The sequence below is a fragment of the Crassostrea angulata genome, chromosome 3, assembly GCF_025612915.1.
Source record: "Crassostrea angulata isolate pt1a10 chromosome 3, ASM2561291v2, whole genome shotgun sequence".
NCBI classification, from domain to species: Eukaryota; Metazoa; Mollusca; class Bivalvia; order Ostreida; family Ostreidae; genus Magallana; species Magallana angulata.
This window is the reverse complement of record NC_069113.1, coordinates 10,322,066-10,349,593: the sequence shown is the minus strand read 5'-3', so window position 1 is coordinate 10,349,593 and position 27,528 is coordinate 10,322,066. Positions and strand designations below refer to the sequence as shown.

The 27,528-nt window shown below is 33.0% G+C and overlaps 3 protein-coding genes across 7 annotated transcripts; 1 reads left to right on the top strand and 2 right to left on the bottom strand.

Moving 5' to 3' along the window:
* Positions 1-1,973: 1,973 nt before the first annotated feature.
* On the bottom strand, positions 1,974-8,542 carry LOC128176391 (serine/threonine-protein kinase ULK3-like). Its single transcript, XM_052842692.1, has 13 exons — positions 8,368-8,542; positions 7,773-7,913; positions 7,515-7,635; positions 7,326-7,430; positions 7,084-7,227; positions 4,850-4,932; positions 4,434-4,589; positions 4,114-4,219; positions 3,625-3,783; positions 3,450-3,517; positions 3,276-3,351; positions 2,886-3,044; positions 1,974-2,503 (listed from the first exon to the last, which is right to left on the bottom strand). Exons 1-13 carry the CDS (start codon positions 8,500-8,502, stop codon positions 2,484-2,486), a joined length of 1,473 nt encoding a protein of 490 aa, XP_052698652.1. The 5' UTR covers positions 8,503-8,542; the 3' UTR covers positions 1,974-2,483.
* A 216-nt stretch (positions 8,543-8,758) lies between these two features.
* Positions 8,759-16,543, top strand: LOC128176390 (zinc finger protein 474-like). Of its 5 annotated transcripts, none has more exons than XM_052842688.1 (8): positions 8,759-8,875; positions 9,383-9,603; positions 10,104-10,220; positions 10,447-11,382; positions 11,508-11,778; positions 12,090-12,255; positions 13,557-13,740; positions 14,413-16,543. In XM_052842688.1, exons 2-8 carry the CDS (start codon positions 9,402-9,404, stop codon positions 14,565-14,567), a joined length of 2,031 nt encoding a protein of 676 aa, XP_052698648.1. In that variant the 5' UTR covers positions 8,759-8,875; positions 9,383-9,401; the 3' UTR covers positions 14,568-16,543. The 5 variants fall into 5 exon arrangements, with proteins under 5 accessions (XP_052698648.1, XP_052698650.1, XP_052698651.1 ...); XM_052842690.1 differs by lacking the exon at positions 13,557-13,740 and adding an exon at positions 12,982-13,161 and having other exon boundaries at positions 8,764-8,942; positions 14,413-14,547; XM_052842687.1 differs by having other exon boundaries at positions 8,767-8,942.
* A 2,764-nt stretch (positions 16,544-19,307) lies between these two features.
* LOC128177566 (sporozoite surface protein 2-like) lies at positions 19,308-25,818 on the bottom strand. Its single transcript, XM_052844319.1, has 3 exons — positions 25,789-25,818; positions 25,362-25,622; positions 19,308-21,087 (listed from the first exon to the last, which is right to left on the bottom strand). The coding sequence occupies exons 2-3, from the start codon at positions 25,612-25,614 to the stop codon at positions 20,156-20,158; spliced, it is 1,185 nt and encodes a 394-aa protein (XP_052700279.1). The 5' UTR covers positions 25,615-25,622; positions 25,789-25,818; the 3' UTR covers positions 19,308-20,155.
* Positions 25,819-27,528: the final 1,710 nt, after the last annotated feature.

The window sequence follows — 27,528 nt, the reverse complement described above, 5'->3', positions numbered from 1 at the left end:
TCTTTGTAAGAAAAAGAAGAGAAAAAACATTTTTTGCTGGAATATTCCTGGCAAGTGAAACCTAAATATCATACTGTAAATTATAAGTTTTCTTGGAAAGGTATATAACAAATTAAAAAACTACGTACACGGTATGCTGCCAAGTTTCATTTCGTGTTTTTTTTAAAACTTCCAGCAGAGTGTGTTAAATCTTGGTACAGGATTTTACCGTTCAGAAATGGTTTTGTCTCCTACAGCTTCACGTACTGACATCCAAATATGTCATCAACAATGGCAGCACTAACATCTACAAGAGTTATTAACATAAGAAAAAATTAACTGCTCTCAGCAACGTACTTAACCTTGTGATAAAATAATACAGCCATCATGTTTATTTTATTTGTTAGAATAAATCATATTAGAAAGAAAAGTAAGACAAAATAGCTGTTTGAGAAAATACTATAATGTCTTTTTAAAAAACAACGTCGAAAGTAACTATATATGTACAAAAACAGTTTCGGTACAAAGTTTGAAATTATGATAAATATACTTTAAAAATATTTGTGTTATATTTGCAACTACGTTAAATATACCATTATAAGGACTTATAATTACACATGAGCACCTTTTATTAACGTAGAGCGTGTTGTGTTACCTCAAACGTCATTTTTACTTCTTTCAATATTATATTCTATATTCTATAAGCAAACACACAGATCTACTATGTGATTTTTGAATGCAAAAAACACAAATTTGAATTTCACGAATAGATATATGATCTATTGAAAACTACACATAAACAATATCTAATGAAAATCTTACAACAGTTTGTACAAAAGGAGCCTATGAATGTTCGTCTTCTCCGTTCAATGATGATTGGATTTTTAAATAAAAATGTATATAATAAACTATATATCACTAAGGTCCCCTAAAAATCAAGAAACGATCACCATTCTTCAAATTTAATATGAAATGAACATATGTAAAAAAGGAAGGAGAGACTCGAAATTGCTTCAAAAAGGCGGTTTCTATTTTTAGAAATAATTTCTGACATTGCACTTTCCTTCCCCGTCAAAGTGCACGTTCGTGAGCATTTTCGGGCCTAATTTGTGATTAACTCAGGAACTAGTCGCAGATCAGTAGCTCGACGGGAAAATTTGAGTTGGCATGACGTAGACATATTTTTTTCAGACCTGGAAGTAATAGGGGACTTTCCTCATTGTGTCAACAATGGTCGCTGTCTACTTCTCTAAGAGGATAGGCATATTTATAGAAGGTCAATGCTGCCTTATTATATAGCATAAAACAATAGATACTGTACGTAATGTAATACGGTGTGAATATATCTTAATTTACAATTAAGCATCTCTTTATAACGTGGTATCATATCCCATTGGATGAAGTAAACATAACCATCTCTAAATACACTTTTCATGCTAATTTCAATATATATTTTCAGATTTTTTGTTTTGGAATAAAACGGAGATTTTCAATGCTTTTGTTTGCTATTTCGTGACAGAACAAACTGTACATTATTAATGGAACTCGTTTGTTAAATTATGATATAGGCGCTTGACGATACAATATTTGTTATCCGCTGTTTATGGGTAGATAATTTCCTGTACAGTACTACAATAATAAATTATGTAACTATCACTGTAATACGAGAATTAATCTACCTATAAAAGTAATTGCTTTGTTGCCAAGTGCTTCAGAAAAACAGGTACTTGGTAACAGGGGAACTTGCTTCTGTCATTAAAGTTTATCCCATGTATAATATACCGGTATATCATAAGATTAAATTTTATACATGTAGCAGAAACAAGTACCAGTGATATGTAGCTATTTAGTAAAAAAACTGTTCAATTTCAATAACGTTAAAAGTTTAGTGAAGTCAAATCTAGCGAATACAAAACTGAAAGTGTTCTTCCATGTCTACAAAAACTAATTTCTTGTGATGTTTGCTTCTTGTAATAATAATAATGACAACAAAATAGTTATCAAAAACAGATTCCATTTAATAACAAAGCATAACATATACGCCGACATATCACTCAATCATTTAGCAAATAACACATTTATATAATCTCTGGAGTGAAAAAATGCAATTTCTCTGACAGACACACATCTTCCAACATTTTATTCTGATCGCATGTATATTTTCACACAATTAACAATTATTCAATAAAAACACCCCAGTAATTACAATTAAAAATCTCTATTAATTAAAAACTCTGTAAAATATATAATAAATTATTGATATACCACAAAATCCTTACATGTAAAATTAAGTACAGTCATAAAGTGTGGCATTTGATATTTTAGACAATTAATGATGAATAATAAAGTCTTTATGAAGAAATTTTCATTATGCATTTAACTAAGAAGAAAGAGATATATGTATTTTATTCATCATCATCATCATCATCATCATCATCATTATCATCATCTCTGAATTTGAGGAATGTTGTTCACAAACTAGTAAACCAAGAATTCGGTGCCTGTTATTGTATCCCACACTTTTCTGAAAAAGAAAATAAGTATCTTATGAAAAGAAGATCTAAATGAGTATTTAAACAGTAAAACTAATACTTAAAGTTTCCTTGCTCTATTTCAAAAATTATCAAATTGGGCATGCCACAGCGAGGAAATGGAGGGAAGTTGATATATTGTGTGATGTAACATCATAAAATCAACGGTTAATACAGGGTGTGTGATGATACCTAAGAGGAATAATTAAACAGCTTGATGGATAAACAATATGATGCCAACAGTATCCAGCTTTGTATCCACATCAGTTAATTAATTAAATCAAACTAAAAATGTTAGATTCAAACACATAACATGGGTTTACTATTGAGACCTATAATTACTATGTAAAAGGCAAAATATAATAAAAACATTACCTGTGTATAGGTACTTTTTCTCATTTTCTTCTTCCTTGGCAGATGTGTCTTCCGTCTGAAGATTTTGGACATCCAGAAACATCTTGATCTTCTCTGCCTCATCCATCCAGCTGCGCGACAATTTACCAATCAAATCCTTACGATGACCAGGTTTCTCTTCTGTAATTTGTATATTCAATATTCATGTAAAATGAAATATAGTGGTTTTGAACTGTTTTGAAATGTTAATGCTAAAATCAAATGATATATTACAGTGCATGCATATTCATCATTCAAATATATTAGTATGTTTTTAATATTACAAACCTTTCACTGTATGATCTATATCTTGTATTAAAAACATCTTTTTATCCAAGTACTCAAAAGATATAGTAAATAACAACACCATACCTTTCAGAAACTTTATGAAAGTTGAAAGGGCAAGCTCATAGTGCTTCAGAGCTTGTTCATAGTCTTCTTGTGAGTTCTGAAACCAAAAAAACATTGTTCAGTGGTTTCATAAACTTTTACATGTAGTACTTCATTACTTATAAGGATCAAAGAAAACTATATACTAGCATGTACCTCTGTATCTGCTGCCTTTATAAGTGTCACAGCAGCTGTCAACTCCTCATTGTCTTTACAAAGTTCAGCTAGGAAAAAAAAACAACCAAAAAACTAAACCAAGCGGCAAGCCACCACAACTGAATTACAGAAGATAAGGGAGCTAACTCTTCCTGCCAATTTCAGAAAGACTTACTTAGTTCCTCCATCGGGTCTTCTGAGATGGTACGTTTGACCCCATTAACAGGGGGTGGGGGTCTCTTTGGTTTCATCAGCTTCTTCAGCTCCTCTGCTCTGTTCATGTAGTCCTTGACCTTGGCTCTTATGGCCTCTTTTTTCCTCTCATCTTTTTCATCTGACATATTATAAAAGATCAGACCACTATTCATATTTTATAGATAAACTATTTTCAAAGACTAGCGGTTGACTTTAAAAATCATTTGTTTCTGTATGTAGATAATTTTCTGTCCTATTATACAATTATCATCATAGCATATACAGGAAACTTATAAAATGAGACAGATAAAACCAATATAAAGTTTCATTTCATGAAAGTTTTCTTCGGTTCTAATGTGAAAAAGTCTGTTATAAATCAGTTATTAACATTAATAACAATGCTTCTAATAAATGATATATCTTTTTCTCTATTTGTATTATTGGCACATGTGTTCACAGGGTGACTTACAATGAATAGCCGGCATAAAGTGTCCTAGAGAATCACAATAAAGTTTGATGGCTTCTTTATACTCTCCATTCTGGTCCTTTTTGACAGCATTAGCAACAATATTTACCTGTAAAAATACATATCATTAATGTAGTAATATCACATTTACATATCTACAATGTATTATCATATTTCAGTCTCTCCGTCTTCAAAAGAAACCAAACTTCACATTCTAAACATCTCAGACTGACAATATCCTCAGACTTAGGTTATTGTCAGAGTGAGATGTTTAAAATGTTAAGTGCAGACCTCACTCCTCAGTATACACTAAGAATACTCACAGCTTTACTTAAACTTTCATTGGAAGCACAGTGTTCTAAATCTACAAATGGGTGATTAAAAAATTCATCAAAAGTTATCCTCTCATCTGGATCCCGCCTAAGCAGCCTCAAGATTAGGTCACGGCAGTTTTCAGATACATTAACTCCATATGGTATCTGCAAATTTAAGATCACTAAAATATTTTCATTTATAGAAATCCATATAGAAATAAGACAAAAAGATTTTTTATTTTGTATTCGGTAATAGGTGAAATCTCAAAAAAATAACAATTTCATTTTTTATAACAATCACAACATTTAATACATGTACTCAAAAATCAAATAACTATTCATGAGAAAAATACGTGTCTCCTTATCAGAATTCAATAACAATTACATGAATGTATGTTTCTGAAGAAATATATATGTATACTTGCCTCAACAGGTTTTGAATCCCATATTTTATTTTCTAGTTCTTTAAACGTTCTTGAAGCAAAGGGTGCTCTCCCAAACAAGCATTCTGTAGTGCATAAAACAATACAAGTATTTTATGAAATGCCAATATTGATATAAACTACATGTATGTGTTTGTTAAAAACAGTTGTCCCTAAAAGTGGTGATAACTCAAAACTGTTCTTCTAAAATAAAATCATTTATAAGATCATTTTACTGAAGCTCAAGATATATACTGATCCTAATTTATCCATATGCTTGAAGATTTGTTGAATTACCATGAACTGTTATAAACTTTCCAAAATTGATATGGCAGTAATGATTTTTTTGTTTCTAATAAACTACAGAAAACAGTCTTGTAGCATTCTATACGGAGCACTGTTTTGCTAGAATAATAATAATGCAACTAGATACGATCTCGTTACGAGTAACGAGTAGGTCTTCCGTTCAATTTTTAAACGATATGATTAAAATATCAATGTAATTTCAGATAACCACTCCATTTCAGATATTGTATACGATCGTCAATATCCTTTAAAATGCTTAACAAAGAGTTTTGCTTTATCACATACAGCACATTTAAGATTTAAGTTTTGGTCCCCTAGAATCCCAGATTACGTCATCAATGGGTTTTGAAATAAGTTTTACAAACTTATATTGTTACGATCAACAATTTTGTTTCTATAATGCATTACAAAATTTTGAAAGTTTTTAAGGTATTTGTAATAGAGTTTTCGAGTGTCTTGACCCCTAATTTAAGGGGCCAGCCCCTTTTTCTTGAGTTCATTCGAAAAGTCTAACTAATACTAACAATTTTTGTTCTTACACTGATGTAGAATTGTTGTTCATATTTTAGATACAAATGATTGAATATTTAAGTAGCCAGCTTCTAGATCCTGAATGGAAACAGACTTTGGTGTTTTGATTAATGGAATTGGTTAGAATCATCAATGCAAACATTTTCTCTTCTACAATACTTAACAAAATATGTCTCCTTTTCTAGATATATTGCGTCAATGTTTAAGTAATTTGGCCCATAAAACTCCCTAATAACGTAATAAATGGGCGTGGCAATGATTTTACCTGATATATATTGTTACGATCAACAACTTTGCTTCTATAATGCATTACAAAATCTTGATAGTTTTTAAGGTATTTGTAATAGAGTTTACGAGTGTCTTGACCCCTAATTTTAGGGGCCAGCCCCTTTTTTCTTGAGTTCATTCGAAAGGTTTCACTAATACTAACAATTTTTTTTCTTACACTTATGTAGAATTGCTGTTCATATTTTAGATACAAATGATTGAATATTTTAGGGGCCAGCTTCTAGATCCTTAATGGGGACAGACTTTGGTGTTTAGATAAAAGGAACTGATTAGAATCATCAATGCAAACATTTTCTCTTCTATAATGCTTTACAAAATATGTCTCCTTTTCTAGATATATTGCGTCAAAGTTTAAGAACTTTGGCCCCTAAAACTCCCTAATTACGTGATAAATGGGCGTGGCAATGATTTTACCTCATATATATTGTTGCGATCAACAACTTTGCTTCTATAATGCATTACAAAATCTTTATCGTCTTTAAGTAATTTGTATTATAGTTTACAAGTGTCTTGGCCCCTTAAAAAGGGGCAGCCCCTTTTTGTTGAATTTGTTGGAAAGACCATTTGATTATCTACCACTTTTGTTATATATATGTTAACAAAATATTAACTGATAAAAAGATACAGATCAAAGCGTATGAAAATTTTGATGCAAAATTCGTAGCCAATTTTCGAGCCCAGGCGAGCTCCTAAACTTTGCGCCACTGGCATAAAAAAACTGCATTGTGCACAACTTCAATCTATGGTCTACCTATCCTGAAAATTTTATATTCATATCTCTGATAGTCTCTGAGTTTATGTCTGCACAAAATTGGTCGTAAAAATTTACAAAATCGGCCGTAAATCGGAACCGGAAGTGACGATTTCAAAATTTCAAAAAACTTCTAGAATTATGACCACTGGCAATCATCTGTGAAAAAATGGTCGAAATCGGCCGAATACTTTTCGAGATATCGCGTGCACAAAATTTGGGGAAAAAAATAATAATAATAAGAAACAGTACGAAAACTATAAGGTCTTCCGTTGGAAACGGAAGACCTTAATAACCCAAAATGTCATAACATAGATTTATTTCATATTTGCAAAAATCTGGTTAAGATACCAGTACAAACCATAGATTATTACACCGATGGACCAGAGATCTACACGAGAGTCATAAGTTCCTTTACAAATGATTTCTGGGGCCATATATAGGGGAGACCCTCTCATAGCATGTAGTTCATCTCCTTTGAACAAGTGCTTAGAAAATCCAAAATCTGTGAAAATAAAGTAAATATGTGCAAATTCAAATATTTATTCAATTTATTATTTTTTATGAATTTTATTTAAACACACCCAATTATATCCATTTTACCTGCAATTTTGAGGGTTGGGTTGTACTCAGAAGTTAACAAAATGTTTTGAGGCTTCAGATCCATGTGAGCTATGTTAAATTCACGTAGGTACCTCATAGCTTTTGCTGGAAGTGGCAAAATACATATCAAAATCTTTAAGTTTGTCTGGTATTCTCATCTCATAAAGCTAACTATAAATTTGCATTTACCTATCTGCTGTAAAAACCTTTTGAGGATATTTTCTGGAAGAGTCCTTTTTGAGCGGATGAAGTTTGACAAATCACCGCCACTACAATACTCCATGATAAGGTATATGTACTGGTCATCCCACTGTAAAATTGAAAAGGAAACAAAAGCCATCATTTCTCAGATGATTGTCACAGTATTCTATGCAAGTTGCAATCAAAATGGAAAAAAGTCAAATTTATGGTTTTACTGTGCTATTACTTTTTATTCAAATTCAGTACCTGAAAATCCTCAAGTCTGACAATGTTTTCATGGTTTAATTTCTTAAGAAGTTCAATCTCTGTTAACAAATTTTCAGTGGAAGCCTTATTCAAGGAACTTTTTAAGACACATTTGATGGCAACCACTTGTCTGCTTCCACTCTGAAATATATATTAAAGCTCCAACAATTCCAAATAATACACAGAACATGATTTGGAATTGTATATTTCATATAAAAGTGCATACTTATGTGCAACTTAACACACAATATGAAAATATACAATAAACATCATACCTATAGCATAATTTAAAAAAAAAACTGTCTAATAATGTTACAGAACAGCTGCTGCATGCAGTAGAGAGGTACAAAGATATATTGGACACTAACTTTTTCCAAAAACGATATCGAATACAAAAATTATGACCCATTTTATTCGCGTAAATTATAAATATATATATCACTGATGTGAATATTTTGGCGTATTTAACGAGATTGGATTCTATCAGGGTCACCGTTTTAGCAGACGAATATATTTAATGATATCTGGATATGTCATTATCATATGATGATACTTTCACTTTGATGAAATCATGAGAATATGTAAACACCTGCACCTTTCTGTACGCTTTATACACAACAGCATACGTTCCGCTTCCCAACTTTTCTGTAAAAACAAAACCAGAAAGCTTTGGAACTATGACGGCCACACTCTTTGCTGTTGACGGTCTTCCCGAAGTTGGTCGAGACATTTCGCTGTCATTTTTCTACCTCCTTTTCGTAAAGATCAAACTTCACAACATCCGGTTATTTGTAAATATATGGAACTACGGTAGGGACACCACAAGATGCAGTTGCATTCTAAAGAAAAAGATTACATTAAAAATAGAATTCAAACTAACATGCTTGTCTCTTATTATGTCAATGAATTGATATTATAAACAATCAATTTGTAATTAAAGAAAAGAAATATAGCATTTATGAAAACCAACGATTGCAATTTCTGGCTTCCGTATTAAAATGGAGGTACTCGTTTAGCGGTAACCAGGGAAAGTTGTTTACAAAGGAAACGGGTCACTTGCCACTTGGCGATACTATGACACGGCTTTTTATCGACACCATGATGTAAATAGTGACTTTATCTGAATTGTAAGGGTGTTTGGTGCGCCAAAAGATCCTCATTTATTGCAGGGTAAAATATCTTGATCCTCGTTGCCCCAGTCACTGTTTATTTAAATCACCGTCGAGTTAAAGTTCCTTCAATAAGTTTTATCTTCTGTTGTTTGGGTTTTCTTGGTTTGTATGAATTGTTATTCATCACAGAAGGCAAACAATGTTGAAAGATTTACAGATATTTGAATAGATATGCGTATGTTTGAAAGGTCTACTGAATTACCTTTAATGTTGAGTGAACTTCGTTATATTTCATTGATGACAGATATTTTCTATTGTGATTTCGTCTACTCATTCTTATTCTATTCAACTTGATTAATGCAACTCTAACAACAGGGACAAGAATATATTTAATTTTACAGAGTCATAATAAAATATAACAATTAAATTAAATCGAAGTTAAAATGTTCCCTTTTAATGATATATAAGTTAATTAATTCATAATTTCCAAATAAATAGATAAAAAGAGGAGTTAAATATGCCTGCACCTCTCCGGAAAAAGACAGTAGTCTGCTACATTTGTGGTAGAGAGTTTGGTTCCCAGTCTTTGTCAATACATGAGCCACAATGTCTGAAAAAATGGAAAGCTGAGAATGACAAGCTACCTAAATCCCAGAGGAGGAAGACGCCTGTTAGACCGCAGATTTTACCATCTATTGAAGGAGGTAGTGCGGATAATGGTAAATTGCTGTGACAGCTAGTGAACACAATACGGAATTTCATGTCACCTCAACACAGTTTACCTATTTGTTTTTCAATTTCCTGTTTTTTCCATTAATCAATTCAGTTGATCAATCATCATGCAGCTAAGTTCAGTTGGATTTAATTTAATTGTCACATTCTACCATATCATGGTAATATTCCACGGACTTGTACACACTTCGTAAATGATATTTTATTTAAACTCAATTCACTGTAATTAAGTGTGATTAATAGAGTTTGCAAACAAATCTTTTATCTTCAATAGAATTATTAGTATCTCTCTTATCATACATTTATCAGATCATCGACTTTATTGATACAAGCATGTACATGTATTAACTATTTGCTTAAATATGGATTTTACCGTGTTTTTTCAAACATTAATTTTATACGGTATTGATGATAAGATAATTAATTACAATTACACTTTTAAATTGACAAGCAGTCACACCAAATAAAGTATGTTTTCTGTACACAGAAAGATTCAATGAAGCTGCTTGGCAAAGTGCCCAAGCACAGTTAGTGCCATGTGAAAATTGTGGCCGGACATTTGCACCTGATAGACTACAAATCCACCAAAGAGGATGCAAACCAGGTAGGGTGGGGCTCTTTAAAAAATGACATGTGTATGCAAGTCTATTGGTGTATGTATATACCTGGTAGTTTAGGGCTTTAAATTCCAAATACTAGTCAAGCATTTAAAATTTTACCTGAGAAAGCTTTCAATTCGATTATTTGTACATTTTATGTGTATGCTTTAATGGTGAAAAATAAGGAATATTAAGTAAGTGCTGTGTATTGAATGGTTGTTATTGACACAGGTAAACCTATGCAACCATTGAAGGCTGGCACAGGAGGAACTAGTGACAAAGGGGACAGACCAAGGACAACAACTATCACAGATCCCAAGGTGGTGAAAAGTGAAAACTCAATAGGAGACAAAACTGTGAGGGTAGAGAAACAAGCAGAAGCTACACCTGGCTTAGAAAAAGAGGGGACATTCACTACATCCAAAAAGGACCCTCCAATGTCGAAGGCTACACCTAACCCGGGTTTTGTTTTGTGCTATATTTGTGGAAGGAAATTTGGAACTAAGTCCATTGATATACATGAACCACAGTGTTTAGAAAAATGGAGGAAAGAAAATGCTCAATTACCAAAAAGTCAACGAAGAAAGACCCCAGTAAAACCAGAGATTGTTGGGGGTGGATCTAATAATATTGAAGCCATGAATGAGGCAGCATGGCAGAGTGCCCAGTCTCAGCTGCTGCCATGCGATGGATGTGGACGGACATTTGCCCCCGATAGATTAGCAGTGCATCAAAGGGCATGTAAGGCCCCTGGAGGTGCAAAAGGTAAAACACCTGCTGCTACATCTACAGGCAGGAGCTCCCAGTCCAGTGCAACTGGAGGAGCAAGTCCTACACCCAAAAAATCAAGTGCTCCAGCCCAGCCACAGTTTGTTTTATGTTATATCTGTGGGCGAAAGTTTGGCTCAAAGTCAGTTGCAATCCATGAACCTCAATGTCTTGAGAAATGGAAGATAGAAAATAGTAAGCTTCCAAAAGGTCAGAGACGACCTGAGCCTAAGAAACCAGAGGTGTTACAGTCAGGTGGGAAGTATGATGTAGAGGCTATGAATGAGGCTGCGTGGCAGAGTGCTCAGGCTCAGCTGATACCATGTGATGGTTGTGGCAGAACATTTGCTCCAGACAGACTTGCTGTTCATCAGCGGAGTTGTAAGGGGACTGGCAAAGGTCAGTATTTATTTTTGCTGTTGAGTTTTTGAATTTAGTCTTCGAACAATAAATTTGTGTATAATATATTTGATATCCAGTCTCATTTCTTTTATTAAAATTTCTTTACTTTTATTCAAAATTAGGTGCTGGACCCACAAATAAACCTGGTGGAACAAACCCTGGTGTTTCACCTGCTGCTTCAACAGGACCAGCTGGTTCAACAGGGAAAGGGGATCCCAAGGGCGGTCCAAGAACAGTGGTGTGTTACATCTGTGGAAGGGAGTTTGGTTCAAAGTCCATCTCCATACATGAACCCCAGTGTCTGGAAAAATGGAAGAATGAGAACAACAAGCTTCCAAAGGAAAGAAGGCGACCCATTCCCAAGAAGCCAGAGGCTGGACAACCACTGACAAGGTACCATTTCAGATCTCATTCTGTTAACAGCATTGAGTTATCTTTCTTTTGATGTGCTGTCACAAATGATTCATTGCATGTAGGAACATGTTTTCAAAATAAATGATTTGTAAAACCAAGAAATTGAATTATAAATGGTATTAATATTATCCCTATTTAATCATATTTAAGTTAAGATAATTAATATGTTTCATATATTTGTAATTTCTGTTAGGAGTAACTAGTTAGAAATACATAATGAATCTAAGACTTTAATGGACTGAAATCCTACATACATAAACAATGATTTGATACACCTGAATATTTTTTAGAGATCAGATGAATGAACTGGCTTGGGAAAATGCCAAAAGTCAGTTGATTCCATGTGAAAACTGTGGTCGAACCTTTGCCCCGGACAGACTAGATGTCCACCAGAGGGCGTGTAAACCCAAGCCCGGCCAAGGTCCTTCAAAAGCTGCTGCTGCTGAACCATCGAAGGTAAATCTTAGCTCTCACTTCATAAACATTGTGAATTTCTTCGATTTTTTAGTATTATCATTCTTCAAAATTCTTGTTGAGCTAACTTCATGAATTAACATTGTCTCTTAATTTATTTTAATTTTTCATATTGTAAATTAAGTTCTCATAATTGCCAAAACTTTAACATGACATTTATGCTTGCTTTCAGATTTAATCATTTTTTGTGATTTGATAATAGTTAATTTACATTTGTTTGCATGATTCATTGTGGAGAATTAATGTGTCTTAATGTGCATGATGTTTTGTGTAAATATTTACCATATTTCCTCTGTATGTATACATAGCATTCTTGGAACTTTCCATTTGGAATTCTTATTGAACATCTTTAATTATATCAGAAATAAAGTAAAGGAGATTTTCTCCAGAAATTTTTTCCACAAACAACTAAAGAATATTTGAATTTGCCGGGGGGGGGGGGGGGGGGGGGGGGGGTCCTGGGCATATCTTTAGTAATTTTACTATGTAAATATAAGAAAGTTTAATTTTATGGGAGATTGGGGTCAACCGTCTGACCTTCCTCCCTAAATAGATCTGCACATGAATGTTGTGTGAATATCATACATGATGGGAATAATATGGTAATTATCTGCATTCATTTTGTTAACACGTACTTCATGCGATGTTCAGCACAATTCCAAAAATTAAGACAAGTATTTCTGCATTTGTCTTATTGTCACAATCCAGGCAGAAAACCCAGAATCATCAGTAGCGAACCCATTTCCAAATCGCCCAGTACCTTGTCACAAGTGTGGTAAAAGATTCCGCCAAGATCGAATTGATCTGCACCAGAAAGTGTGCAATCTTTTACTGAAAGCTGACAAGGCTGACAAGGTATCTCAGGGATGAGGACGGAGGCTAAAAGAGGTAAAGTGTGTCTGTGTGCTCGTCTGTATCTGCTAACAGACACACTTAACTCTCCCTCTGTCCACTAACCACAGCAGTCTAGTCTTCTCTCTATTATTGCCATAGTGATTCCTTCTTCAGTTCACTTCTGCAAAAAGAAAAATCAAAAATTCCTCTTACAACTTTTTTATGGATTTGGCAAAGCTAGCTAGCTTTGCTAAATCCTAGGTGTTTTTTTTTTGTTTCCGACCATTGCTTTTGAATCTTCAATACAAAGCTTTTTCCCACCCTAGTACATCCCCCTTTAGAGAACCTATCCACAGAAAACCAGTTTATCCTACAAGAGCAAAGAAGAGGGAAGGATTTTTCAGTTCATAATGTGGTTCCGATATAGAAAGGTCTCCTTGAATTTTCAGCCTCCTCCCGTGATTAAACGGCCTCCGACCATGGTGTGCTATATCTGTGGTCGAGAGTTTGGTTCAAAATCTATCTCAATCCATGAACCCCAGTGTCTAGAAAAGTGGAAAATAGAAAACAACAAGCTACCAAAATCACAACGAAGACCCGAACCGATCAAACCTGAAGTTAGAAAAATCGGAGGTTTGTTAGTTTCATAAAATTAAATGTATGAAAGGATGCATAGTGCTAATACTTACAATCTTTCTACCACATGTTCATGATTAAGAAGAGATCTATAGTGGTTGAAAATGCTAGCACAATTTCTTTCACATTTGTGTCTTTGAGTGTATCCTATACTTTTGTGACAGATGCAGTGGTACATTTTGTTGTGTTTCTATATTTGAAGTGTATTACCAACTCACTATTCATAGTCTGTTCGTAATTCGATTGCACTATGAATTGATTTAGTTTTAAAATAACCTGTTATGGTTCCCATGATTGATTCAATGCATTACAAATATTTTTTTAAGAGTTTGATTTTCAGAAATTCGTCATTTTCCATTTATTTAAAAGAAAATCTATGATTATTGATTTTGTTATTGGTTAATCAATGAATAGAAGTCTGTAATAACTTAATATTTCTTTTATATAAATCAATATAAAATGAACTTGTTATAATCATTTCAGACAAGTGACATTTGAAGTTTATTATGTATTAAGTGTATGTCTTTGTTATTTATTTGTTAGCACTGGCAACGTGGTTGTACAGATTATCTGGTGCAGAAAGATTAATATCTCATTAAACTCACCCCCACAGCAGTCAGTATATGTTTAATTAAAAGCAATTAACAGTACCACATTCTTGAATTGTAGCCAAGGGAACCTATGACATAGATGCCATGAATGACGCTGCCTATGAGAGTGCTAAGGCCCAGCTATTGAAGTGTGAGAATTGTGGACGTACTTTTGCCCCTGACAGGCTTCCAGTTCATCAGAGAAGCTGTAAACCTAAACCTCCCAAGGAGTAACAGAAATGAAGCTACCTCTAACATAGACCCAATATTGGAAATAGTATACATGTACTATGAACCAACTTTTATTTGTAATACTTTATTTTTGCGATTTATTAGTCTGAGAGATAAACCGGTTAATGGTAACTTATTTTTGCCATCCTTTTTGCCTTATCGATCCACACTCAAATGTTGTTTTAAAATAAACCCATACTGCAACGACTGGTTTGTAAGTACAAATGTATAGAAATATTCATGATAATAAGGCTCTTGCAAACCTCACAAAAATTTCTTGAATGCAAATGAGAGTTGGTTCTATTATATAATTCTGATATAACTTTTTTTTCCCTAAGAGTCTTGCAATATAGAGAGTAATTATATTGCGGCAATAGCTTAAGGTCAATTTAAAGCTAACATTTTTATTTTAGATTATTCTGATGTGTGAAGTTTTATAGTAAGATTTGTGTTACTTGTTTATAAATTTGCCACAGATTGATAGCAGTTCACATTATTGAGTGATTTCTCTTCATCCAATTTAGAATTTACCGTCAAGCATGAAAATTTATTGTTTATTCTATATTAATCACTTGATGAATTAATTATCTTTTAAACACTTGAACCATTCAGAAGTCATTTAATAGTTTGTCAAAACGAAATTTAGAGGAAGGACAGTATACAATTTATTATTTTTTTCTCATTTCATGATAAGTAATCTGAGGCAGTGCATGTTTGCATACTTCATGATAAAGTTGTCACAGACTGACATATCTTGCAAGTTACTGTTAAAATTATTTTACTTCAATTGACTGACTTTATGTAGTAAGCAATGATAATTTTTTAAATATTGTTACATGACTTGTTTTTATAATTGTGAACTCTAAATGTTTGATTCTCATATTGTTTGAAGTAACTTCATCCTAGTATATTTAACTGACCACCACCATTTCATGCTCAGAACACTTGATATATTATGACATATTTCTGCATGAATACCAAATATCTTGTTGACATTTGGATATAGAACTTCTGAGTTATATTTTCTTACTCTCCAATTTACTTGCCTTGTATCTGTGATAGTTGAAGTTATTATTTATGTATTTTATAAATATTGGCATATTTGATTCAAATTACTTAAGCTGTTGTGTGCCCATTAAATGTTTTGCAAACACATTAAAGGGGTACACTTAATTTAATTTATATTTTTACTATAAAATACATATTTTTACTATATTTTAATGTATCTATTAATTTTTATACTGATATTTATATTTTAATTCCATCCAGTTGTTTTCAGTCTTTTGATCTATCAGATATTGCCACTTATCTAGTCCATTTTCTGATGTCAGACCATGCATTTTGTTGGTAAAATGTTCACTTTAACTATTTCAATGTGTCCATCAAGAGTTTCTTTTCTTATTTTTTTTCTGACATGGCAGAGAAAAAAAATTAAAATACTTTCATTTCCATGAAAACATGCCAATAATTTTTTTTCTATATTTTTGAATATCTAATCTTGATTATATTATTACCTACGTACAGGGGGTATTTTGTTATTTATGAAATTTGTTTTTTTATTTTTCATAAACGCGTATTGAAGATGTCTCATTGTACCAACCCTTTCATATCATATATAAGATTCAATAGTTAGGCACTAATGAAGGCATTTAAAGAGCACATGTGTCTGTCGTGATAGGCATTTGAAGATTTCTTTAATTTATGTTTTTATTTATTTATTTTATTGATGTTTTTAATGTTCTGACAGGGTTGTTGTTTTAATTATCTTGTTTGCAAAGTTCTTGTTAATAAATCTTTTTTCTTATTGAATAACCTCATACTGAACACCTACACAGTTATAAACACTCCTCTTACAAAATAAGAGATATATTTAAACAATCGTACGTTCCCCCAATAAACTTTTCAATTTTTTCTGCAAACGTTCACATTTTGGCCAACTGTACAAAACGAATTTTTGAATAAAGGGAATATTTTTTAAAGTTTCGTTTTTCAAGAAAAATGTCGCACAACGAGATAAAATTTGAATTAAGTTGTTAAGAAAATTACTTCAAATTGATTTCTTGAACACGAATTCTCAAAGTTTGCCATCCAGGTCAAACGCCAAAAAGTCTATAATTTGCATTAAAGAAGATCTTTAACGAAATAGAAAACAGTTATTTTGTTATTTTATGTCAATAAAAGATCAGTCAGTCGTTTTTTAGACATATTAATAGTTTAAGTCAAGAATACTTAGGCTAGAATTTATTTAGCAAAATAATAATGAATGTCTTTATATTTATTACAAAAGCCCGAATGGTGTTAAAAACATGTATTTTTAATATTAAAACAATGATCTTGCTTGTCATCCGTGTGCATATATAAGATATGATATTGGATATTTTTCTGAAATACTTTCATTATATTATTTATTTCAATGATTAACCAAATTACGTAATGTCGTCATAGGTAATATTTATCACAAATCGACAATTATCACATGTACCACTCCAAGGAATGCGGGAGAGCGGTTCATTTAACTAATAGAATGTCTGACATGTATTGGCAATCTTTTAATAAACAAAGAGATTTTTACCGGCATATGAAAATTTCCAATCATATAACAGTTACATGCAAAAAAAAATTCCTTATGGACATGTACATGTATCGATATATAGAAGATTTCTTAAAACTTCTTAGAAGATTTGATCACGTACCAACCAAGTTCATATCCCGGTGAACTTTTTAACATTGCTGTTTATTACTTATATTTACGTTTGAGAATGGCAAACTCTTCAGAATCATTAACCATTTCTGTGCCACAGGGCCTATTTGGGCCTATTTGAATATCTACGTTAAGTGCCACAGGGCCTAATTGGGCCTATGGCAATTTGAAAAAAATATACATTAAAATAAAAAAAAAATATTAAATATATTCAGGTTCAGTTTTTCATTATTGATTTTTTAAATTTGTAACAGTATACATCGTATGATCTATGTGTTTAGTGAAATACTGCGTCACAACGTAAAAAATGACATCATAATAATAACGTCAATATGTCACACAGCGCCAACTCGTTGTCTGCGTTTTACCATGGCTGGCGTATGGTTTTTGTGAATAGATCCCCAGGACTTTTCCGTCAGAACCGGAAAATAATATCTGTCCTAATGCACAACCTTGGCCAAAGGAAATGCCCCCTCCCCCACAAGAGCAAGACCAATCTTACTTTTTCCTACTCTGCCATATAAACCTGGGGCTCGTTTAACATAACCGACTTTTGACTAAAATCTATCTTAAGACCAAATATTTTTCATAAGATCTCACCATAGCTCTTAAATTTGTCATTTCTTAAGATAATCTTAAATACTGTCAAAATACAGGTCTTAAGTCCAACTTTAACATATTTAGTCCACCACCGAAGGCCGAGTATAATTCGAGTGTGCGCGACTTTTTTATTTTCATGCTGCCGTTAGTGCTGATTAAAAAAATCAAATAAAACACATCGGTAATATCCATGCGGTTTTTTTTAATTTAAAACATAAATCAGGTAAAAAGCTACTACATACAGCATTGTTCTCTTGTATTGTATAATATGCAAGAAATCGAGAGAATATGAATCGCTTGAAGGAGACCGTGTGTCTTTTTTTTTTTACTTAGAATTGAAATATTGACAGAGCACCAAAGGAAGCATGTACTTTATATGTATTTTTTTCATTCAGAGTTAATTAATGAATGGCAATATAAACTGCGATATGCCAAATAAGGAGGAATGGGGCACTGAAAAAATTACTTTGACATGATCCTAGAACAAAATTTTAGCCAGATGATCAACATTAAAAAAAATTCCAACTGGTGACATTTTACTGCAGTGTTCATGCATGTGAAAGAACAAAACTGAATCTTTGGACAGAAAAACAAGAAATGCATGTAATAACTTATTTGGAGATAATAGTGATGCTTCTTCGACCGTGTTCATGATCAAGAATTCAATGCACACCCCCTCTCCCCCCACCCACTGCGTGCGCGCTTCAAGTCCTATTGATACCCTTTCGCTGTTATAAATGCAAAAGGATTAAATAAATGCAAGATCTGGAACTTGGAAAGCATTTTTTTTCTTACAGCATGATCATATATGAATTCATTACATTGAAATTTGGCGTTTCATTATCCGAAACCCGCTGTTATAAATGCAAAAGGATTAAATAAATGCAAGATCTGGAACTTGGAAAGCATTTTTTTTCTTACAGCATGATCATATATGAATTCATTACATTGAAATTTGGCGTTTCATTATCCGAAACCCAAAAGAATTTATAAGTTGTATAAAATAAGATTTTCAACAAATAAAAAAGTTGCAGAACAGCTCATATCTTTTCCAAATCTTGGAATGAACGCTAGGAAGCATTAGTTATCTGTAAATAGAGAAGCTACTTGTATATCAATTTCTACGGTGAACTCACAGACTACCAGAATAATACAGATGTAAAGCAATATATATCTAGCAGAAAACATTTATCATTTCCATTTCTTTGTGAAAAATGATGTATTTTTAATTTACAATTTATGAAATGGCCATACTGCCTTTTATTTTTTTTGCGTTATTATTAATTTTTTTGTATTTTTTTTTTAACAATTTGATTCTTGATTATACATAACTAAATAGTAATATCCGAAACAGGAAACGAGGCACTCTTATATTTCTAAACTGTTTTCTGAAATGTATCATTAAACTTACAGAAATACATTTCTTTCATAGTCATGGCACCCCTGCGAATGTGTTCGGAATGTTTTCTTTATCGTTGCTAAGTATGTAATAAATCCAGAGGTGCTCGAATGGAAGTTCACGAGACTTCACCGAGATTTGTTCAGTTTCTGTGAAATTTCGAGCGGAAGTATAAGTGTTCGGATTATATTCTCAAAATACGTAAGTACTGGTCGTTTTTCATATCATATCCTACTTGGATTTATGTTAAAACATGAAAACCTTTTAAGATGTAAGTCTTATTTCACCATCTAGCGGTTATTTACATTAAACGATAATATTCAGAACAGAGTTATCGTTCGTGTTCAACCACGTGTAGAGTGGTTGAAAATATAAACATTAGGTTGCTTAATAAAATCATAGCCATGTTTGATGCTTGTGGTGTGCAATACCATGTTTTAAGAAAAATAATGGGTGTCTGTTTTGCATAAAAACTTAGTATATCGAGCCATTTTCAAGGAACATTCTGCATAAAATAGTATAGTCTGTTTCACTATTGATGCTATTACTAGGTCAGGCGCGGATCGATAATTTATCCTCAGGGGGATCTCTACAAGCATGTTAATTGTTGTAACAGCAGACAAAAACTATTTTTTATTTTGTCGCATTTATTTCTAGAACACATTTTATCAACCAATTAATGAAGATAAAATTTTAAATCAACAAACCTCTAGATTTTATATTTGACTACAATTCTATGATATACACTATAAACACGAGGCATGTTTTTTACTGCGAAACTGAAAGGGTCAAATAAAATCACGTGGTCTAAAATTTAAATGACAATAACATTCGCAGGGGTGCATGGGTAGTCATAAGTAAGTCTTTTTCTGGAAGCACTACTTTATTTCTCTAATACATTGTCAATCCAGATGTCATTTGGTTTGGGCCACTAGGGTAAATCATATTCGCCCTATTAGGTGGTGCATCAGCATTCACAGCATTCGTTGCCATCTTCCAGATTTGAGCAACAGAGTTGAAATTGAACCCGTTATTTTCGTTGTTTAGACCGTTGGTATTTGCTTCATTTCCAAGTGATCCATGCATGTTAATTCCATTTACTCCCTGGAAGTTTGGCTCTGGCATAGGTGCATTTGGTATATTAGGCATATTGATATTTGGCATGGGTGCGTTTGGACTATTGGGCATGGGTACATTTGGGTTATTTGGCATGGGTGAATTTGGGCTATATGGCATGGGTGCGTTTGGGCTATTTGGCAAAAGTGCGTTTGGGCGATTTGGCACAGGTGTGTTTGGAATATTTGGCTTGGACGCATTTGGAATATTTGGCAAGTTGGTTTGGAGTGAATTAGGCCGAACTGGCCCGACCAAGTTAGCATTTGATTGTGCTCCACTGTTCATGGCGACATTGGTGTCAGCATTTGCGGCAGGCATTATGTTATAAGGGTACATACAATATGGTCCATAGCATGACGATCTTGGTGCACAGGTCGATTGACATTCCAGCTGACTTTCAAAGTTATTGTCGTTACCGCCATTGCATCCACTGTAGTAGAAAGATTGGCAGGTGCCCGAGTATTTATCAAAATACCAACGAGTGGACCCACCATAGGGACAATAGTAATTTCCATGATCAGGGTATATGAAGCAGGCACATGAACTAAGACAGTCCTCTCGTGATCCGTAGTTGTTTAGGTTCCCTCCACATCCTAGGTAGTAAAAACTCTCACATCTCCCGGAGTAGACATTGAAGAAATACCGTGTACTGGGTTGCTCGTATCTATAGGGACAGAAGTATCCGGCGTCACTGTACATGGTGCACTCTGTAAGTAAATAATTTGGGTTTTAATTCATCAAAATTATATTCTTTGCATATTGTTGTCTAATCCCGCTATACGTAAATTAAGTGTTCTAGGGCAATCTCATTTTTGAGGAATATTTTTAGCAAAACGACATCATCCTGCTAATTTTACAATTCTAAGCTACTTTTTGACAATTCTAGATGGAGAAAAAAATATTTGGTAATGTATTAAATAACACATCATTTTAGAATTACAAACTTCACTCTTTGTTGATGTTCATGAAGAAAAACCCGAAAAAGTTGTGCGATTTGATTTATTATCAAAACCGATTTGGTTTGACTTTGCCTATAGCGTCACGATCATTTCTGTCAGCTACGTCATGCATAAATTATACACGCCGCCGGTGTGAAAAGTTAAACTATATGATTGGTTAACTCCTATTTTTAGGCCGAGCTATCAGTATACGCTTATGCAGTGCCAGAGCTGAAGGATTTCTCAGAACAGTTTATTTCCCCTCAATATTATTCATTCAAAATCGACTATCCCGTATGTTTAAATTCTGTGCTAAACTCTCTCTCTCTCTCTCTCTCTCTCTCTCTCTCTCTCTCTCTCTCTCTCTCTCTCTCTCTCTGTGAAAACGGGCGTTAAACCATAGCCTCAAGCTACGGTCCAAAGTACGGCGTTATAAAAAATATAATATTTAAAAGTTGCATGTGCTAAGCGTTCATTTCATGTAAATACCGTAAATGTATAATGCACATGTATTACCTACTAACTTGCCAGTCAAAGTGATAGGTATAAAAACTTCCTCGATTTCTACACCTTTCGATCGGCAATCGACAGTCAATAAAAGTATTGAACGATGGTGTGAAAGAACGAGACGGAAGTGGAGAGTGCAAGGAGGTTTGTACATGTGCGTCTTCATTAGGCAAGTGTCCGATTCGTTTCTCTTCTGTTGCCCTATCACTTTCGGTGTAAATATATATACTAAAATATCCACAAACCATTTACTGCAGATTTCTTTATTTTACCTGTCACTGAACCCCCGATTACCCGCTCCATACATGAACACTGGTTTGTTTACATACATAAAAAATACAGTTCTTGATCCGCTTTCCGAGTACGGTTAAAGGTTGTTTAATAGGAGAAAGTTTGGGGCGGGTAAAGCTACAATTATTAACAGTAGTAAACTAAATGAAGAATTATTTAAATGGATTATTTGTACAAAATGTGGTATGGTATGATGTAAATATTTTTAAAAAATAGTGTTATTTTTATACGCGGCAAATTGCCGTAAAGTTTTTTTTGTTCATGTAAGTATTGTATGCACTGTAGCTTTATATTTTCTAACCCAAATTTTTTACACAGAGCTACAGTTTTATATGTTATGTACCGTATGAATTGTTTTATCACAAGTGTACACTTTCGAAAAATAGCCCAATTTCGACAGTCACGAGTACCCATGTGAATTTTTCATTCTCTGATATGTTGTTGTTCTGTCCGTGCATAATTTTGTCTTATTTAACCAGCAGCCAATCAGCGGTAAGCTGAATCCACCAATAAAAAAACTGTGGTTAAGGTGCGGGTATTGTTTATGTATTACGTAGCTGAAAAAGTTGAATGCGACGCGATCGGAAAAGTCAAACCAAATCGGTTTTAGTAATAAATATCAGAAAAACTTAAGAAGTGTACGAAATTTTATGATCTTTAGTATTTCAAATACAAGGATCATGCTGGCAGATTTAGAGATTATATGTTATCTCCAGGTAATATTGTAGATATAAATATATAATGACATTGTTAAAATACTTACCCTTTTTTAAAGAGATACTTAAGGTATCCTACCCATATTAGGACCTAAATTTTCTAACCCTGAATACCCATCATGTATTAAATACTCTGGTATTAATTCAAAGTTTTTTAGAGTAGAAAAAGATTTACCGAGAGAAATTTTCAAAAATATTATTAACTAGGCAGTAATTAATTAATGAAGATTGCATTAAGGTCTATGGGGACAAGCACATTTTTTAAAATAAAAAAGTAAATACTAAGAATATCAATAAATGCTTCGGTGAAAAGATGAATATAATCCTTATGAGTACAAAACATATTCAAAATAAATTTTATACCGTATATATTTTTTTAAAATTGATTTTTATAGATTAAAATCAAAGGGGGGGGGGGCAACTCTTCAAGAACAGGAAAAGGTCATTAATTAGGACACATTCCACTCCTACATACTCATACTTAGACATGAAAATAATGTCCAGGTATACTGAGTATTAAGCCCATATATATATGTTGTTTTCCCTTGGACTGAAATGTCACATTTTCATTGGTTTAAACATAGCACGTGATTGCCTCGTATATGTCTATATTTGTTCTGTGAGAATTAATATTAGGCAATATGGCCGTCATTGGTCGACGCTTCGCTTACTCATTTCGACATTTCAGAGTATTTAATACATAAACCGCATGCCGTAAGTTCTTAAAGTATTTGAAGTAGTTGCCCTTTGAAATTCTTTAAAATTAGAGTAGTTGCCCTTAGAATATTGACGTCACAATGTTTTGTCTGGAGCAGAACAAAATGGCAGCGTCGAAATTTGCTCAAATCTCTGCAGAGAAAAGGGAAAAAACATGCAAAATTGAATAACAACAAAACATTGAAGGTAAACATGGGTGAAGCAAAGATTTTTAAAGAGTATTTGAAAGGTGAGATTGAAAATTTTGAAGAGTTTAAATGAGTTAAATTGGACGAGATGTTAGGCATCTTGTACATGGCTGTGCCATGATCATCGCTATTTGTGAATAAATATGTCGCTTGATAGTCCTCGGGAAAACAAAACACTTATTAAGTTAGTTACTGACTCACTACGGAAATATATTGGGTTGATCAATCTCATAGACGGCTCAGCTTCGCCTCGCCATCTATGAGATTGATCAACCCAATATATTTCCGTAGTGAGTCAGTAACTAACCTAATAAGTAATATTATGCATCCAGATTCATTGAATGTTATGGATCGGATACCTTAAAATACTACTTATTACTACTTATTTGAGCTTACATAATTACATGAACTCCCCTCTGTGTACTTTTTGCAAGATAAATACACTTAACTTTTTAAGATCATTCCAAACGTTAAAAACTCACAAAATTAAAGATTAGCTGTTTTGACTTTATAATAGAGGAGATCTATACTGCAGTATAAGATAAATTATAGATTTTTTCGTGATTAAATAATATTTATACTTTAAAAAAATCACATAAAATCATACACAAAAATTTAGGGTAGATCTGATGGTTAATTTTATTGACCACCCTGCCTTTATAAGAGGGAATAGGACACTGACCACGTTGATATCATTTCAATGATGCTTTGATGCGATTACTCTATTATGCTGTCATAATATTGATTTTATTGTAAGATGCTATGATGTCATTTATCCATTATGACGTCATACAGGATTTGTTAGATTTTTTCCACCGTACATAACGTCTCTAAAGTAGTCATTGTCAAAACACGAGTTTGGGGAAATTTAACATTTTTAATTTTAGAAATGTAAATGTATAAAATCATAAGCGGTAAATATAATCAGATATAATATCCTAATAATGATCTGGTCATGTTAATTGATAAATCTAAATAATACATTACTTTTTTGTTGGTTGATTGTCACAAAAGGTCATAATTCCAGTATAAGGGGTTCATGTTTCCTATTGTAGTATTTCTCTTGAATGTCAAAAAGTTGCCATGAAATCTTTTTTTTAAGTTATAAAGCACATGCTAAGGTTGATATGTGAAATTGATTTTTCAAATTCATTGACATTATGTGCCATCAGATTTTGTTCAAATTGAGAATCAAAAACTTCAAAATATAAAGTGCTGATTTTACCAATGTTTTGATAAAATTATGATATTGTTATGTAATAAAGCCAAATGTTGTAAATAAATTTGAAATTTGTATCCATTAACAAAATTAATGAATTTAATTTGCAAATAAATTCCATCAATTAAAATAATTATTGCAGAAAAGATGAAATTGTAAAAAAAAAATTCATAAAGCCGGATAAGGGGGATAATTCCTATCAAAATATCTTCCTTGCGAGGTAAAAAAGTAATCGTAAAAATTATATATGTTGTAGTTGACATCTTAATTTAAATGTGTGGGGAAAAAGGGCCAAAAAATCAATGACAAATAATTTTACACTGAAACTACCTTTCCCCCCTATATAAAACGGTTCTTAGAATCCTCTTCTGTAGAATATAAATAGGTTAAGAAAAATAATCTTACGATAAGGTACTTGGGAACTGTATCGGGGTGAGGACGGCATTTGTCTATGTATGGGATTTAGATTGTTGTTAGGCTTGTTTGGAAGCGGGCCAAAGTTAGTGATTGACATTCTGTTGTTTCCAGACGATCCCATGTTGATGGCTGGACCGGGTCTATTTCCCCGATTGTTGGCCCTGTTTGAGGCGTATCCGGATCCATGCGGGGCGCCTCCCAGGACAAACGGAAGCAGGACCAGTACACCGAACTTCAGCATCTTGATGGCTGGAGGGAAAACAAAGTGAAATAACATCAATCATATAGCGAACGCACTGTGCCATTACTGCACAATTTTACAAGAAGTAAAAAGAAATACAAGTTAGATAGGTAGTAGCAGAAGGGTATAATGTTTTGGAAGTTGAATAAAACTCTTCACGACGGAAATTTTTACCTTGGTTCTTGAGGGGCCTGAAGTGGATGGACGTATGATAAAAGGATGGCTCCTTTTATATCAAAATGTTGCATCAGTCGACATGCATTTACACTTCATTGCATAACCATCGACAACTCTGGCGAAAGATTTAACACAAGGAACAAATAACATTTTCAAAGAAACACGAGGAGGTTTAATTCATTATCTTGTTGAGGTTTTTTGTGTGCGAAAGAAAAAGATATTTGTCTTCTTCCTTCTATGTTTCAACATAGATTGTTCGAAGTAATACATGGAATACCATCGCTGTTACCAGGTTCCTTCAGAATTCGGGCACGTTTACTTGTCAAGCATTAGTTTTTCTATAATGGTATTGTGAATCAGCAATGCAACAAAATATCTTTTAACAGAAAAAAGTTTTAAACCAATTTACGTCGTTATGCTTTTTCAATAGCGGACCACTGTGAAATGATGAGATCTCCTGTTAATGAAAATCAAGATCTATAAGAAAAGTTTGATTTTTTATGAAAAATTATATGCATTTTTAATTTATTTTTAATTTTGATTATATGAATATAGCCATATTGCCTTTATTTTTCGATATTATTGACAAAATATTCATTTTTATTGTTTGAGTATATACTTAAGAAAGATAGAGAGATATCTCATATTTGAGGCCAATTTAGAAATAGAGAATGTAGGGTCTTTACCCCCCCCCCTTAAAAATTCATTTTTTTATCCATAGAAAAACTACCGATAATAGGTTTTGGACCCCCCCCCCTCCCCCCGTCCAAACATAGAAATCACTGGGAAACCCTACCTCCTTTAACAAAAAATCTGGATTTGCGCATGGAAAGTTTTTTCAAGAGTTTTTAGTAGCGGCAGGACCTGAAAAGGAATTAAATGTAAATTGCAAAAAATACTGGAGCTGCCGCAATACCGTTTTCATTTATTACTAACGCTAAAGAAACATGAAGAATTTACATTCAATCATCAGGCATTATACAATACATGTACAATGTATATGACTACGAAAGGCCAGTCACTTACAAAAAGAATACACTGCCGGATTTTGATAGATGGGAGGTGGTGGAAACAACGTTACATTATTTTTTAATAGGTTGCTCTCAGTAATGAAAATGTTTTTTTTTAAATTAACCTAAGCTAACCTCTACGTATGGTATTCGAATTGTGTACTCTATCATTGAATATTTATCGTTGAAGTTCTGACTTCTACGCGAACGCCAACAAAAAAAGTAAAATATATTATTATCACATTTGTTATAAAATCCTTTTGATTTTTATTACACATGAACATAAAAAATCGTGATTTCCAAATGAATCGATTTTACTTAGATAGAATTATGCCATAACATCATCAAAAGATTAATCTATGTAGCGGTAGATGTCAAACCCAATGCATGGTTTAAGGTCAGACGCGACCTATCTTCCATTTTTTTCTATGTCTACAATGTTAACACTTCAATTAAAAAATTCTATCATTATATTTTCATGTTATATGATACTATTGTCTTCAATTGAATATATATACTATGAATTTATTTATAAGCATTCAAATGTATTTTGCATGGTATTTAAAGGAAAATTCTTAATATTCGAGCTCCGAAATAGCCTTGTAATGTATCCTTAAATTTGGGGAACTAACAGGTTTAAATATTGATAATTTCCGTTGGTTTTAAGTAAATTTATAATTTGAAACCATTGGGGTAACGAGGAACTTCACTACAAAACCAACAACAC

Bases quoted from the DNA above. Each gene is read 5' to 3' on its own strand.
- LOC128176391 (XM_052842692.1), bottom strand. From the start codon at position 8,502: ATGTCTCGACCAACTTCGGGAAGACCGTCAACAGCAAAGAGTGTGGCC. The intron at 7,914-8,367 runs GTGCAGGTGTTT...TATATATTTCAG, and splicing joins TGTATAAAGCGTACAGAAAG to AGTGGAAGCAGACAAGTGGT. The intron at 4,590-4,849 runs GCAAGTATACAT...TTAAATTTGCAG, and splicing joins GGGATTCAAAACCTGTTGAG to ATACCATATGGAGTTAATGT.
- LOC128176390 (XM_052842688.1), top strand. From the start codon at position 9,402: ATGCCTGCACCTCTCCGGAAAAAGACAGTAGTCTGCTACATTTGTGGT. The intron at 10,221-10,446 runs GTAGGGTGGGGC...TTATTGACACAG, and splicing joins CCAAAGAGGATGCAAACCAG to GTAAACCTATGCAACCATTG. The intron at 12,256-13,556 runs GTAAATCTTAGC...TTGAATTTTCAG, and splicing joins CTGCTGCTGAACCATCGAAG to CCTCCTCCCGTGATTAAACG.
- LOC128177566 (XM_052844319.1), bottom strand. From the start codon at position 25,614: ATGCTGAAGTTCGGTGTACTGGTCCTGCTTCCGTTTGTCCTGGGAGGC. The intron at 21,088-25,361 runs GTAAGATTATTT...ATTTACTTACAG, and splicing joins CAGTTCCCAAGTACCTTATC to AGTGCACCATGTACAGTGAC.